This window comes from Anabrus simplex, chromosome 1 (assembly GCF_040414725.1).
Source record: "Anabrus simplex isolate iqAnaSimp1 chromosome 1, ASM4041472v1, whole genome shotgun sequence".
Taxonomy (NCBI): Eukaryota; Metazoa; Arthropoda; class Insecta; order Orthoptera; family Tettigoniidae; genus Anabrus; species Anabrus simplex.
This window is the reverse complement of record NC_090265.1, coordinates 1,034,344,303-1,034,360,486: the sequence shown is the minus strand read 5'-3', so window position 1 is coordinate 1,034,360,486 and position 16,184 is coordinate 1,034,344,303. Positions and strand designations below refer to the sequence as shown.

The 16,184-nt window shown below is 39.7% G+C and overlaps 1 protein-coding gene across 1 annotated transcript in view; it reads left to right on the top strand.

Moving 5' to 3' along the window:
• LOC136857921 (protein suppressor of hairy wing) overlaps positions 1–16,184 on the top strand; it is a 214,323-nt gene that overhangs the window by 125,691 nt on the left and 72,448 nt on the right. The window contains exon 7 of the mRNA XM_067136999.2: positions 10,003–10,112. Coding sequence (XP_066993100.2) covers positions 10,003–10,112 — 110 coding nt within the window. The remainder of the gene's footprint in view (positions 1–10,002; positions 10,113–16,184) is intronic.

Below are 16,184 nucleotides of genomic sequence, written 5' to 3'. Positions count from 1 at the left end.
GATAGTAGAATTAGAGATAAACATTGGACAACGAGAGTTTATCTCGTGGAGAGGAAAATGTAATTCATGGTAGTCTGATTGATCCTAAAAAAATACTACTCCCCCTTTGCATATCAAACTTATGATCATTAAGCAAATTTGTAAAAGCACTGGAGAATAGTGGTATGTGGTTTGAGTATTTAAACCAAAGATTTCCACTCTTGTCAGAAGTTAACATAAAAGAGGGAGTGTCGATGGACTGCAAATTAGGCTCCTTATGAAGGACACTGCATTTTTGGAAACTAATGATGCTGAACGCCATGCATGGTGTGCCGCCAGAGAAGTAATTTTTACATTTTTGGGAAACATAAAAGACGAACTATAAGAAAATTGTGAAAAATATGATGAAACAGTTTCAAGCTCTCGGCTGCAACATGAGTTTAAAACTCCATTTTTTGAACAATCATCTGGACTATTTTACTGACAATTTGGGAGCCCTAAGTAATGAGCAGGGTGAAAGATTCAACCAATAAATAAAGGAAATGGAAAGAAGATACCAGGGACGATGGAACGTAATGATGTTGGCTTTAAGAGGAAAACTACACAACACTGTTGTAAATGTCAGTCAACACAACCCTCCTTCGAGGCCAAAAAAAAGGCGTTTATCTTCAAGTGGTTTTTTGTAAAGGTATATATGTGGTATGATTTATGTTGAACCAGGTTTTTCTTCTTTTTTACAGTGCACTTTATCAGGTAAAAAAATAACTTTTATGATATAAGTTGTATACCGTAAGAAGATTGGACTCCGACACTGAATTCAGTGTGTTAAAATTATTTACAATCACCTATAACATCGCGCAGATCTTTAAGGGTGTCAAAATCATGATATTAAAGGAAATTATATGGCTGTTGTGAAAAATCCTTAAGTGATATAAGAAAAACAGAAAGAATATTTGAAATCAGCTCAAGAGTTTTATTAATATCCGTTTATAGAATAATTTTTGCATATCTTTGAGGAGTGTCAAAATTTAGTGAAATGTGGTCAAAATCATTATATTAAAAAAAGAAATATGAGGCTCCTGTGAAAAATGTGATACGGAAAAACGGATAGCGGATTTGAACGTGGCACACCTAAGTTAGGTAAGATCACCTATTAAATATTTTACCAGAGGAAAAAAATATATATTATTTTGCGGGCTAGTGCAGTTGGTACTGATTAGCGATGGGTAAGAAAAACGGGAGTTACAACACAGTTTGAATTAACAGTGAATGTTCTCTCACAAAATAATGGCAATTGTGCTGCAGCCATCATATGTACACTACAGGCATATGCAAAAAGAACCAGTACAGTGTACCAAGAAGAAAGCCTTATGATTTCAGGGACCAAGATAAGGCCAGTACCTAGAAATTAAAAGGGAACTGTTAAAATATGCAACGAAGGACAACTATTCAGCTTCACAGGAAATTCTAAAGATAAAAGCGCTGGAGATTGCAGAAAAAAGCAATATAGGTATCTATCTCTCAGTTTAAAGCAAGCAGAGGATGACTCTGTAGATTCAAAGGAGGTCATCCATGTGCCAACAATTGCTGAAAAAAAGTGGTGGAATTCCATTCGTATTTTAGCGTCAAAATTAAATTTTCATAATTTTCCCTCCTCCTTTTTTCTTTTAGGCTGAAAATTGCTAAAAAGGTGGGAAAATTATGCAAATACATTATATCTTTAGATACATTTTGATTTCCATCAGGATGTACAGTTATGGCTTTAAAATAGTCAAAGGTTTATTTCTGATTTCTTTACATAATACACTATTTTGTTTCTTGTTATATGACTGTAATACGAAGGTATATCTTTTAACTTTATAATGGTCACCCTCCTATATAATTCTACAACATGGATGAAAACTCTGTCTGGCATATTACTCTGTTATGGTGATGAGTAGACTGTACAGTCAATGTCTCGAACCTGAGTGTTGGGCAGCAGTAAATAACCTGATCTCTAAGGTGACAAACGTCTTCGGGCGGATAAGTTTCCTTAGGTGGGGGTGATGGTCCCCTCATTGTAGGAAATGATGCTGGAACCCATCAAGTAGTGTCTGACCCCAGATTAGGGGAGGCTGAAAAAGGCATCTGTACTCCATGTTAAGAGTGACCTGATCACTTGCTGGCAATAGTCCTAAAATGCCTTTGGGAGTAAGAAAAGCTTAAAATAAAAAAGGTACTTTTAAAAATGGCTAGGGTGTTCCCCAGAAGTGACATGCTGTTCTTATGCTGAGGGAACTGTGAGAAGTGGGCAACCAGAAGGGAACATTATAAAGGTGGCAGTAATCGATTGGAAAGTCAGAAGAGGTTATTGATTTCATGGAGAAGGAGAATATAGCTGTGATGGGATTGTGTGAGGTTAAGTGGAGGACATAAGACAAAGAATGCAGTGTGGATGATAACCAACAATATCTTAGATGAGCATGTAGATTAAGTGAACTACATACGAGATTAGAATAGTAAATATATGGTTAAGGACAGAAAATAGAGTAAATGATTTCATCCAAGTGTATTCACCCCTGACTGAATGCAAAGAAGATATGGACAAAGTGCTGGAGACACTAGAGAGAGAAATAAATGATGTGGAAGTGACTGTCATGGGAGACTTTAATGCAATGGTGGAATGTGACAGAAAAAGAATGGAAGAAGTACTGTAATTGGACCTTTTGTATATGAAAAGGAATGAAGAGGCAGAGAAGTTGATGTATTTTTGTTTGAGAAATGGGTTAAGTGTGGGTGTTACATGGTTCAGCAAGAGGAGTAGTAGAAACATCACAAGATATGGATGGGGAAACAGAAGGACAAAGGCAGTAATTGATTACTTCTTGGCAGAAAGAGCAAATTGTAGACAGTTGGTAGATGTAACAGCCTTGCCAGAAGTAGCCTTTGATGGAGACCATAGAGTAATGGTAGCAAAAAGTAGGAAAAATAATGAAAATGAAAGAGAAGAAAATAAAAGTATGGAAATTAAAAGCAATTAAATACCACTATAAATTGAAACAACTCATACCCAGAACTGAGCTTGAGAGTGTGGATGTGAAATGGGACATGTTCAAAAAGGTATTTGTGAGTTGTGCAGAGTGTGCTTGTGGCAAATTTGCCAAAAGAATGAAAGATAAAGATACCCCATGGTAGAATGAGAGGGAAAAGGAAACTGTGAAAACTAAGAAGCATGGCAAGTATGGAATAGGGATACAGTGAAAGATAATGTCAAGAAATGAAAAGGCATCCAGGAGATAGCAGATTCGAATCCCACTATCGGCAGCCCTGAAGATGGTTTTCCTTGGTTTCCCATTTTCACACCAGGCAAATGCTGGGGGCTGTACCTTAATTAAGGCCACGGCCGCTTCCTTCCAACTCCTAGGCCATTCCTATCCCATCGTCGCCATAAGACCTATCTGTGTCGGTGCGACGTAAAGCCCCTAGCAAAAAAAAAAAAAAAAAAAAAAAAAATGTAAAGAAGGTACAAGAAAGTAGTGAGTGAAGAAAAGCTGGGAAGGATGTATGCAAGAGTTGGAAAGGAGAGTATGTAGTGGTAAAACAATGCTATATCGACATGTAAGAAGGAAGAGAGAAAAGAGTCTACACAGAGCAAGTAAAAGGAGGGAAAAGGAGAGATAATACTGCAACCAGGGAAGATAAGAAAAAGGAATAGAATATATTTACCACCTACAGGATTTCCCAATTACAGATGATGTAATGGAAAATAAAATACAAAATTAAATTACATAATATACAAACAAATATACATATATACAAACAGATATAAATCTTCACATGTTCTCTACAGATTAATTACATAATTTACAAAATCATCACGTTCCACCCTTGAGAAGAACTTTCCGTATTGCAGTGGAAGGGTGGTGAAAAATGTTGAGTGACCCTTCCAGCTGATTTTTGGTCCTAAGGGCTTGCATGAACCAAGAATTTTCATGTGCAACCGTCCTACATTTGGGCAGGTGGAACGTACATTTCTGCCTTGTTCGTCTGGTTGGAACATGAAGAGGGGATGAACCCCAGTATAGCCGGACAAGCATTTAATCGCTAACATTGCGTTTGCACATTTTCGGCGCATTGCCAGCGTATTCATTCCAAGAATGTTTATAGATTCTTCATACCTGTTTGAAGAGAGTGGCATGCCCAGGAATCCAAAACTAATCCACTTCATGAACCATATCTGTACTCTCTCGAGATGGTGTATGTGGCCTTTCTGATACAGTAGCCACACCTCACAACCATACTCGAGACAGGGTCTCACCAGGGAACAAAACAGTGTTTTGGCACGTGCAATATTACTGAAATCTTTACAATTCCTTTTGACAAACCCCAGGAGTCTGAAAGATTTCTTTATAATACTATTGATGTATTTCTCAAAGGGTAAGCCATTCCTGTTCCTAAGAATTACACCTAGATCATTAAACTCCCCCACACGATTTAAACTTTCTCCACTGATTTTATATCTGTAAAATACAGGTGTTCATTTTCGAGTAAATGACATGACACCACACTTGAATTTCTTCACTTTAAGGGACCGCTTATCATACCATTCGCATATTTGCTTCAGATCTTCTTGTAGATAATCGCCATCACTGCCTTCTTCTATGTCTTTGTATAGTTTCAAGTCATCAGCATACAAGAGACATTCACTGCTCTGAACGACTGTAGTAATATCATTTAGAAACAAAACAAATAGAAGAGGCCCTAACAGTGATCCCTGTGGGATGCCTGATGAAGGTTGTTAGGGGTTAGAGATAAAACCCTCAGACTTGACAAAACATATTCGTTTTGTCAAGTAACTCTTTAGCCACTCGAAAATACTCCCGGACACTCCATACGCGACAACTTTCTCAGCAAGGCTTTGTGTTGTAAAGAGTCGAAGGCTTTGGAGAAATCAGTATATATATCACATCAACCTGTTTACCTTTGTCCAATGCATATGAAATTGAAGATAAATAAACTGCCAGAATGGTTACAGTTGACCTGCCTTTAACGAATCCATGCTGTGATGGGTCTGTGTACTGACTAAAAGAGTCATACAGGCGATTTTAAATGACTTTCTCCGCCAACTTCAATAAAAGTGAGAGCAGCATTACTGATCTATAATTATCGAACAACACCTTATCATCTTTCTTAAAGATAGGGATTATGTAACACTTTTTCCACTCAGCTTGAAAGCACCCACACTTAAATGGTTTATTTATAACTAGCTGATGTACCCGTGCTTTGCTACGGAATTCTCAGAAAGACTGACTGTGGTTTTCCTAACTGAACTTTAATTAAGGCCAAGGCCACTTGATTCACACTGGTAGCCCTTTCCTATCCCATCGTCGCCATGAGACCTAACTGTGTCGGTGCGAAGTAAGGCAAATTAAAAAAAAAAATACTCAGTACGCAGCAGTAATCCTATCTATTGGAGTTGAGTGGCAACAGAAGACAAAGCACATCTCAACAATCAATGGTCAATGTAATTGTCGATCAATTTTATGAGCTTTCTATATTGTAGGCCTTCACATTTAGTTTTCTTTAGACTCTGTGATATTAGGACGTCTTATAAAATTATATATAGTGTAGACTGTAGTTCCTTATTCTCCAACTTTACACACCGATTTTCATTCAATCCTGTTTCCCATTTTCTCGTGACTCGGCGCTGATAAGGACTTAGTAACAAAAATCCAAATTCATGAATATCTCTGATCATAGCCGGTATGGTAACAATGTATAAGACATAAATGAATGGAAATAAAATACTATATAACTTTAGTTATGTGACTTATTCCCCGACTTTGCATACCGATTTTCATTAAATTCTCTTCAGCCGTTTTCTCGTGATGCGTGTACATACACACAGACAGACAGAAATTATGGAAAAGTAAAAAGTGCATTTCCTTGTTACTGTGGGCACGACTGATACAGAAATACCATCCTTTTTAAATTCTGAGCAATGTACAGTCAAAACTCTTATTTTATATATATAGATTTCAGATAGTGGAATTGCCAGTTGAGAAGCACATTCACGGAGGACGATGCCAGGTATCTCATCAGGCCCACGTGATTTGTTGATATCCACCAATGACAGGATCCATGTCACTTCTGCCACAGAAGTTTGAATAGACACTGGATCTATTGAAAAGTGGGGAGAAAAAGTTGTATTGCAGGGTTCAAAAGGAGAATGGTATTTACACGTAATAAACTTCATATTAGAGCCCGTATTGTCGAAGTATCAACTTGTGAAAATTTGGATTATATAATTCCACCTTTACAATACTGCAAGTGTCTTTATTAAAAAGACTACATTAAATAACATTCATGATACATGTTTTGTCCTCTTATGGGACATCTTCAGTGACAAATACAAAACATTGAAAATAAGGCGAGGACACGTTGAATTGAGTAGATAAAAAGTCTTAGTATCATGTGACGCGGCGTGGTGGCGTCTTGTCAATCAATATTAAAATGGTGCGGCGTGAACATGATGTGAAACATGAAGTCCAATAAAATCATAAGTTAAAAATGTTGTTCAAAACGTCGAATTGTCAATTATAAAACACAGTAAGTGGCTGTGCGAATAAAATTATGTGCCTATTGTACAAAAGCTAAAGCTTAGCACTTGAGCTGGAGTGGTCGATGTAGGACGGGCAAGGAGGCCCTTATCGTCAACACACTATCGGTTTCAACTTGTATCACCAGTATAATTCCACCTCCTAATCAAGAAAGCTGTTGTAATGTGGCATCACCTCAACACTGTTTTTGTACAATAGGCACATAATTTTATTCACACAGCCACTTACTGTGTTTTATAATTGACAATTAGACGTTTTGAACAACATTTTTAACTTATGATTTTATTGGACTTCATGTTTCACATCATGTTCACGCCGCACCATTTTAATATTGATTGACAAGACGCCACCACGCCGCGTCACATGATACTAAGACTTTTTATCTACTCAATTCAACGTGTCTCGCCTTATTTTTAATGTTTTGTATTTGTGACTGAAGATATCCCATAAGAGGACGAAACATGTATCATGAATGTTATTTAATGTAGTCTTTTTAATAAAGACACTTGCAGTATTGTAAAGGTGGAATTATATAATCCAAATTTTCACAAGTTGAGAATGGTATTTCGCAAAAGTTTGTACAAATGTGTTTAGAATTTTATTTTTTTCTTGGATTTCAGTTCAGTTGATTAGCATAGTGGGAGGCAGACGGGAATATTTTCTTTTATTATTAATGTAATTCCAAAAGCGCTTCGGGTGTGTGATGACATAATCTTCTACCGACCTAACGTGGTCCCTGTACTTAGCACGCTGCAGTTTTTTAACATTCACTTCGTAATGTGGAAAACATAACATAGTCGCACTCTTGGCCTGATCTTTTGTATTTCATTCTCGCCCTTTCTTTTTCCTTCAGTTTCTGGATTAGTTCTGAGTCGTACCAAGGAGGATATATTCTGATGTTAATTTTTCGAAATGTTCGCTGTCCTTCATGACCGCATATAGTAAGTCATAGAAAGTGCTCATAGCTTCATCCACAGAGTGGGACTCCTTAATCATATCCCAGGGGCACAGTGATAAAAAGTCCTGCATTGAAGAAAAATCAGCTTTCTTCCATGCAAATATGACTTTGTTTTGCACTTTTTAGCGAAATGTCGTTGGCATAGGCTGGAAGAATTTGATGGCTTGGTGAACAGAGTGAATTACATTGTCAGTTTTGATGCACTTTCCACTCTGAAGTAATTTGTTTCAGACTAAAATCAAAATTTAAAAAATTCAAATCACTGCACACAATAACAGTGTTCCGTGAGTTGAGAACATTCACTACTTGACGCAAAGAAAATGAGAGTGGGAAGAACAGCAGGATTGAATGAATTATGTGTGGAAGTGATAACAGCGGCAGGACCTGTTGGTCTGCAACGGCTGTGTTAGGCAGTTTAGATGTATTTTGAAAGAAAAAACTGTAATACAAATATAAATGGTCCGTTATTGGACATTATAAATTTTCCAGCTAACTCATTCCTGGTTGCCAGCATTGCGCCCCCCGTGTGCTAGGCTGGGCTCATCAGTTGGTACCTAGCACACCTACCAAGACGCTGGCTAGTGCATACCGTGGTGTGGTGTGCTAGGTATCAACTGATGAGCCCAGCCTAGCAGACGGGGGCGAAACGCTGGCAACCAGGAATGAGTTAGCTGGAAAATTTATAATGTCCATTAACGGACCATTTATATTGGTATTATAAATTTACTCATTCGGAACAAATATTTCTGATTCCCTATGGGAATCAACATCTATATCAGAAAACTCTGTACCAAATGATTGGCGTAAAGGCATAATAACACCTACATTTAATAAGGGGGAACAAGAAAAAAACGTGATGATTAATGAGGAATCATACTTGTATCTCAGTTAGCAAAAATTTTAGAAAGGCTACTAGAGAAGAAAGGTGAAAGGACAATTACAAGAAGAGCAATATGGCTTTCAGAATGGAAGATGGACACTAGACTCCATCTTCAGTATGAGGCAGTTAATAGAAAAGCATTGGGAATATAGAAGAGATATGGTGATGATATTCCTTGATTTAGGAAAGGCTTACAATAGTGTGACCAAAGCAAAGGTGAGGAAAGTAATACAACAGAAAGGATTTGGAAAACAAATGATAGAATATCTGCAAGCAATGTACACAAATTGTTGCAGCAGTGTCCAGACACGTGAGGGGAACAAAGTGGTTTTGAAATGAAACTGGATATTACAAGGAAGTATGCTGTCACCACTGTTATCCATAATAGTTATTGGTGAAATTGTGAAGGAGACAAATGTAAAGTATGAGAACAGTAAGTTGAAGGTAATGCTGTGTGCAGATGATATTTTGGTTTGGGGAGCAAACATGGGGAAGTACAAGGGCAACTAAATATGTTGAATGAGAAAATTGAAAATTATGGAAGGAAATCAGCATGGAAGACCATAGTGTTGGCTATGCCGGAAGTTTTCAGCAGCCCGTAAACTGTAATTCCGAGGACAATGGGATTCTTTTCATTTGGCTAGAGGAGAAAGGAATCATAAAAATAAAGGGACAAAACCTTGAAATTGCAGAGAGCTACTTGGGAAGTGAACTGACATAGAACTGGACATAGCAATAAAAGTTTTCAGCAGTGAAGTACATTCTACCTGAAGGTGATATATAAGATGTGCTACTGTCCAATACTGACATATGCAGCAGTGACCTAAACACTGACAGAAAGACAGGAGAATAAAATCCAGGCCCGTGAAATTAAATGTTTAAGAAATATTATAGAAAAGACAAAGGACAGAGTAAGAAATGAGGACATTAGGAAAATTGGACTATTAAAATTTTACAACAGAATGGAGAGGGATAAACTTACATGGTTTGGACATGTTAAGAGGATGGAAGAGGGAAGGATGCTGCCAAAGCAGATGATGAAGACCCAGGTAGGAGCAGGGAGGGCTAAACTGATTGAAAATGATCAAGAATACTATAATTAAATGAAACCTGGATTGGAACACAATTTAGGAGGAACAATGGTGGTTGGATAGAGGAAGATGGAAAGGTGCCATAAACATCCTAACCTTGCAGGAGCTGGACAAGGGAAATGGATTATGGTAGTGGTGATAAAATGAAAACACAGGTGAGTGGTAGGCAAATTAATAGCTCATCGTGTTTCAGATATGTAGTGCTCCTTCTATTAGCTGAAGATAGTGCCTGCACAAAGTTGTCATTGAAGTTGAAAGATATCAGGTCAAAGGGAAAATGTTGCCAGCACATACACTGCTTTAACTTGGAAGTATTTTGTTATAACAATTATGTTTTTAAATAGAATTAAATATTAGCCAAACCTGCACAATAATACACAACTATGAGTGCTTGTGAAAGCCATGATCAGCTTTTAGTGTTCTTAATCAATGTAGGTTTCAGTAATTGAACTGAAAGGTGGGCATTTGATCTTGATGTGAACTCTATGCTTGCAGGAGAGAAGCCATACCAGTGTGAGTTCTGTACCAAGAGTTTTCCTTCCAGTGGAGCAATGAAGAAACATCGACGCATGCATACTGGAGAACGGCCCTATGAATGCAAAGAGGTTAGATTCCAAACATTCTTAAAGACTATGTATTATATCATTTAGAAAAAGGAGACAGAGTGAGATTTCTTGGCACATAGTGAGGCAGCCTCTTCAGTTATACTGTAAGTGTATTATGAAATCAGTTCAACGTCTGTTGATTAATATAATGAAACCTAATGTCCATCTCCATAGAATCTGGTTTGCTCTATTAACTGCCGCCTTTGGTGGGCCGGTTTTGATCCTGCTACTGCCAAAGATTTAAGAACGGCAGGGTGGCTACTATGTGGTTAAACTGGTGCATGCAGCCCACCTCGATTGGGGGGTGTACCTGGAAAGAGCTGCACAACGTTGGGATGAGGATACGAGTTTACATACTTCCTAATGAATGTGAACATGCACATCATACTAGGCTCCATGAAAACTTCCTTTGTTCTTTAGCGAAGGTGTATTTTAAAGGTGGCATTGCTGATAGTCACAGGCCATACACAAAGAAGGAGTGATAAGCTCACGATAACAATAGGACATTGCTTCGGAAAGATAGTTACCCACAGGGTGAAAATGTGAAAATAATGCTTACGCTGTTTTGCTTCTGATCGCCAACTTTTAACTCCCTACCTCGGTTTCCCTAAAGGAGTTTTGGAAACTTTCAATTTTTTGAAGGATCTTGGGGGTATAAATTTCTGTAGTACATATTATGTCTAGGTTGTTTATGTGTCTCTGGAAACACATGAGCAAAATCACTGATGTTGCTATTGTACTTTCCGTTTAGAAACTCTGTGATAATATGCTGGATGGTCTGCTTAGAGGCACCATAATCAAAGTTAGATTTAAAAATTTGTTTCCATTTGTAGTGGAAATCTGCACAGTTACCATGGCCCGATGGTATCCTGTTAAGAACAGACCAAGTTTTCTGAGGAAGCTCACATCCAGGTGGCAGCGATGAACCATTGTGTGTGGCTGTGTTGACTCAGGCCTAGTATCGTGTCTTCCCTGCCATTCTTGAGTTGGTATTCTTCAGTTGTATTGCAGTTCTTATTGGTGGATTTTAAGACCATAGACGATTCAGATGGACATTAGCGATGTCACCCTGTGTTGGTAATTGGGGATTATTAATTACTTTCTTAAACTCCCGGAAGAGAGCGTTTTTACGTAGAAGATTTGGTGGGGAGATACGGTCGAGGATAAGTAGACGACAATATGTGGGTGTAGACCTTATTGTGCCAGTGATGAGAAACATCGTGGTGTTGAGAGAAGTTGGTGTGAGTGCTATTTAATCAAACAGGGGCACAGTACTAGACAGCCGAAAACACAAGTCCCAAAGCTGTGAATCAAAATTAAGTTGCTGTTGAACCCCGAGTTGTACGACATATTTTTGGATTTCATTGTTTCAGAGTTCTTTCTTTGGATTGGATGTTATGAAGGTGTTGTCTACAGGAGTGTTCTTTCTGTTAAATGTTATTATGCTTTACGTCCCACTAACTACTTTTTAAGGTCTTCGGAGATGCCGTGGTGCCGGAATTTAGTCCCGCAGGAGTTCTTTTACGTGCCAGTAAATCTACCAACACGGGGCTGTCGTATTTGAGCACCTTCAAATACCACCGGACTGAGCCAGGATCAAACCTGCCAAGTTGGGGTTAGAAGGCCAGCGCCTTAACCGTCTGAGCCACTCAGCCCGGCAGTGTTCTTTCTACGGTGACTCCTAGATATTTAGGGAATCTCTTATGTCTCAATAATTTCTTTCAAAAAGCAACATACTTCTGGTTTGGTGCTGGTGGGGTGTTTTTTTGTTGTTGTTGTTGTTGTTGTTGTTTTAGGTACTTTACGTCGCACCAACACAGATAGGTTTTTGGCAACGATGGGATAGGAATGGGAAGGAAGCGGCTGTGGCCTAATTAAGGTACAGCTCCTGTGTGCCTGGTGTGAAAATAGAAAGCCAAGGAAAACCATCTTCAGGGCTGTCAACAGTGGGGTTCGAACCCACTACCCATCTCCTGAATGCAAACTCACAGCTGTGCACCCCTAACTACACCGCCAACTCGCTCGGTGGCACTAGGTGTAAGTCTTTACAACTTAAAGTACTGTATCAACTCTTTAAGATCATCCTTTATTAGTAGAGATGCACATTGAAAGAAAGCAACAATAATGTGCACTATCGTCGTTGATTCTACTATTGCTTCATTGCATCCAGTGTAGATAGGTGCTACGAATGGACGTCTGTGGTATTCAGATCAAGACTGATGAAGGATAGACCAATTTATGGCATTTCTTTCAAATCCCTGCTAACTAGTACTGCAATTGTAGGGAGTCATAAGGCCAGTAATCCTCGTACACATCTTCAAGGGTAGACAAACCTGCCTTCAGCCCAGAGTTGTATTGGAAATACATCCCGCAAACCAGCCATCATTGCTACACTGTTCATATGTGGCACAATATATTTGTTACTTCTGCCATGCATGTTTCTATAAACACACCATCTTGAAAAGATTTAAAGGCTTTACGTATGTCCTATGCCGCAGCATAACTAGCAATTCGTTTTTCTGCCATATTTTTTTTCTGTGACATACCAGAAGCGGGAATTTCGTGATTTTCCTTCAATTTGGTAAGCTTCTTGGCCTATTCGAAGCTTGAAATAATGATTCGTTAAACGCATGCTCATGCATGTAGTCTACAATTCTACAGTATATGTATTAGCTATATAATAATAATGGCAGTAATACAGTAGGACTGCAATAATCTGGCCTACTGGGGAATCTGACAATGCCAGATTATCAGAGTTATTTTTTAAAAACCTAGTTCATACCTGCCAACCCTTCTGATTTACCTGGAAACTTTCCGTTTTTCAACCCGATTTATTTTTACTTCCTATTTTTGACTTGTATATACTCCAATACTGTCAATACTCGTCCCTAGGTAAAATTCCTATGTGGTTGTGTAATTTACGCCAGAACTTTATGCCAATTGCAGGGTAGACTGACGTCACTGAGGTATGCTCGTGATGTGAAATGCGCCGCTGTGCTGCGCACGTAGCGAACGATAAATGGGACACGGCGTTGGCGAATGGCCCACTTCGTACCGTGATTTGTCAGCCGACAGTCATTGTAGAACGTGTTGTCGTGTGCCACAGGACACGTGTATAGCTAAGAATGCCAGGCCGCCGTCAACGGAGGCATTTCCAGCAGACAGACGACTTTACGAGGGGTATGGTGATCGGGCTGAGAAGGGCAGGTTGGTCGCTTCGTCAAATCGCAGCCAATACCCATAAGGATGTGTCCACGGTGCAGCGCCTGTGGCGAAGATGGTTGGCGCAGGGACATGTGGCACGTGCGAGGGGTCCAGGCGCAGCCCGAGTGACGTCAGCACGCGAGGATCGGCGCATCCGCCGCCAAGCGGTGGCAGCCCCGCACGCCACGTCAACCGCCATTCTTCAGCATGCGCAAGACACCCTGGCTGTTGCAATATCGACCAGAACAATTTCCCGTCGATTGGTTGAAGGAGGCCTGCACTCCCGGCATCCGCTCAGAAGACTACCATTGACTCCACAGCATAGACGTGCACGCCTGGCATGGTGCCGGGCTAGAGCGACTTGGATGAGGGAATGGCGGAACGTCGTGTTCTCCGATGAGTCACGCTTCTGTTCTGTCAGTGATAGTCACCGCAGACGAGTGTGGCGTCGGCGTGGAGAAAGGTCAAATCCGGCAGTAACTGTGGAGCGCCCTACCGCTAGACAACGCGGCATCATGGTTTGGGGTTTGGGGCGCTATTGCGTATGATTCCACGTCACCTCCAGTGCGGATTCAAGGCACGTTAAATGCCCACCGCTACGTGCAGCATGTGCTGCGGCCGGTGGCACTCCCGTACCTTCAGGGGCTGCCCAATGCTCTGTTTCAGCAGGATAATGCCCGCCCACACACTGCTCGCATCTCCCAACAGGCTCTACGAGGTGTACAGATGCTTCCGTGGCCAGCGTACTCTCCGGATCTCTCACCAATCGAACACGTGTGGGATCTCATTGGACGCCGTTTGCAAACTCTGCCCCAGCCTCGTATGGACGACCAACTGTGGCAAATGGTTGACAGAGAATGGAGAACCATCCCTCAGGATACCATCCGCACTCTTATTGACTCTGTACCTCGACGTGTTTCTGCGTGCATCGCCGCTCGCGGTGGTCCTACATCCTACTGAGTCGATGCCGTGCGCATTGTGTAACCTGCATATCGGTTTGAAATAAACATCAATTATTCGTCCGTGCCGTCTCTGTTTTTTCCCCAACTTTCATCCCTTTCGAACCACTCCTTCTTGGTGTTGCATTTGCTCTGTCAGTCAGTGTATATTCATACGTATGTGTCATAAATGAGAATGATTGGATACATTTTCTTGTAAACTTTTTATGTTTTCTTAGTTTAACATTTTAAATTTAGTGGTCAGTTCGCATTGTAACTGTAGATATGTATGCCTTTTATGTTGACCCTTTTTCATCGAGACCATGGCGCAATATACGTGGTGAAATCCAAGAATTTAAAAAACTTCCTATTTTTTATTTCTAAAAGTTGGCAGGTATGTTGGTTTAAACAAGGCAATATAAATTAAAAACATACAAAAATGAATATGTATTTTTTTATTAAACACAGCAGAAGATATAACAGTATAAAAAATTAAAAGTATGTTGTACTGTACTGTAAAAATATGGAATTAAGAATCAAATACTATGTTGCACAGTTAAATTAGTTTTACATTAAACTTTGAGCCTTAATTCATTCTTCTTTTTTAGGTCGCTTGTGAAATAAAAACCACCATGACTTTGTGAAAACCAAGAACAAGTTCATTTGAAAGAAATAAAAATTGCTAAATACTGTACCAAGAATTTGGTACAGTTCATTTGAATCACTGTCTATAGGCCAGCATAGGTATCTGATGATGTTGAGGGTGTGGAGCATGTTGGACTGGTATCTACCACTGATGGGATAGCTTTAATTGTCTTCTGAGCTTTCTAAAAATTGTAGGAATGTTTAATTGTTCCTTGAATTGGGCTCCCTGTTGGCAAAAATAATTTTGTGTAATGTGGAGATTCGCAACTTAAATAACATTGTATTGTTGGCTCCTCTCTGCATATTTCACAAAGGTGTTTAAGGCTTGTGAAGCCTCAGCCCATGAGAAGTTTGGTTTAGAAAATATATTCACTGTACATACGAACTTTCCACTGTTCTATAATCTATTTGACAGTCGTACACATAGCTAAACTTCGATACAGTACAATGAATTCATTAAATAACTGTAAAAGAAAACCACATTGCACTGATGCAAATGTAAGTACTGTAACTGTAGGTCTACGTAAACAAAGGAACATAGTGATAGCACTAGGCCAAGACGGCGACTGGCTGATCCCTATTAAAAACTACTGGCAACTATTTTTTTTCTTGTGAACAGGAGACAACACGGAAAATCTAATGTATGCATTTGGAAATATACGGTATGTACTTATGCATAGTGCCTGAAGACAAATTCTGACTTCAGGAGATTCTCGTAGGAAAGTGACAGAACACAGGCCATTGGTAAACATTGTTTTATTATGGTATAGACAGCAAATACACAAGACTACGTACAAAGGACTGGTTACAGACCTTCGAAATAATCACCCAAGATTCCCACTGTGCGTTGCCAGCAGTGGGGCAGGCGCTGAATACTATTTGCTGCATGTGTGGGTGAGGCAAATCGGCAGTTGATACTCTACCCCATTTGAACGCCTCCACCCACCTCACCACTGTTCCATAGGGCATGGCATGCACACCTAATGCTTCCCGCAGCTCTGCATGGCATTGGCATGCATTTCTGCTGCAGAGAACTGCTATTTTAATATACGATCGTTGCTCCTGCTTGTTGACTTCCATTTTGTGACGCTCTCACTCACACACTGAACTTGGGGGCATGCTTAGACCCGCACTGTTGTTTACATACACCATCTAGTGGCATCATACGCAAGTACATACTGTACGTTTCCAAATGTATATTTTAGATTTTCCGTGTTGTCTCCTGTTCGCAAGAAAAAAATAGTTGCCATTACTTATGACTCGACGTACATATTTAAAATAGTAT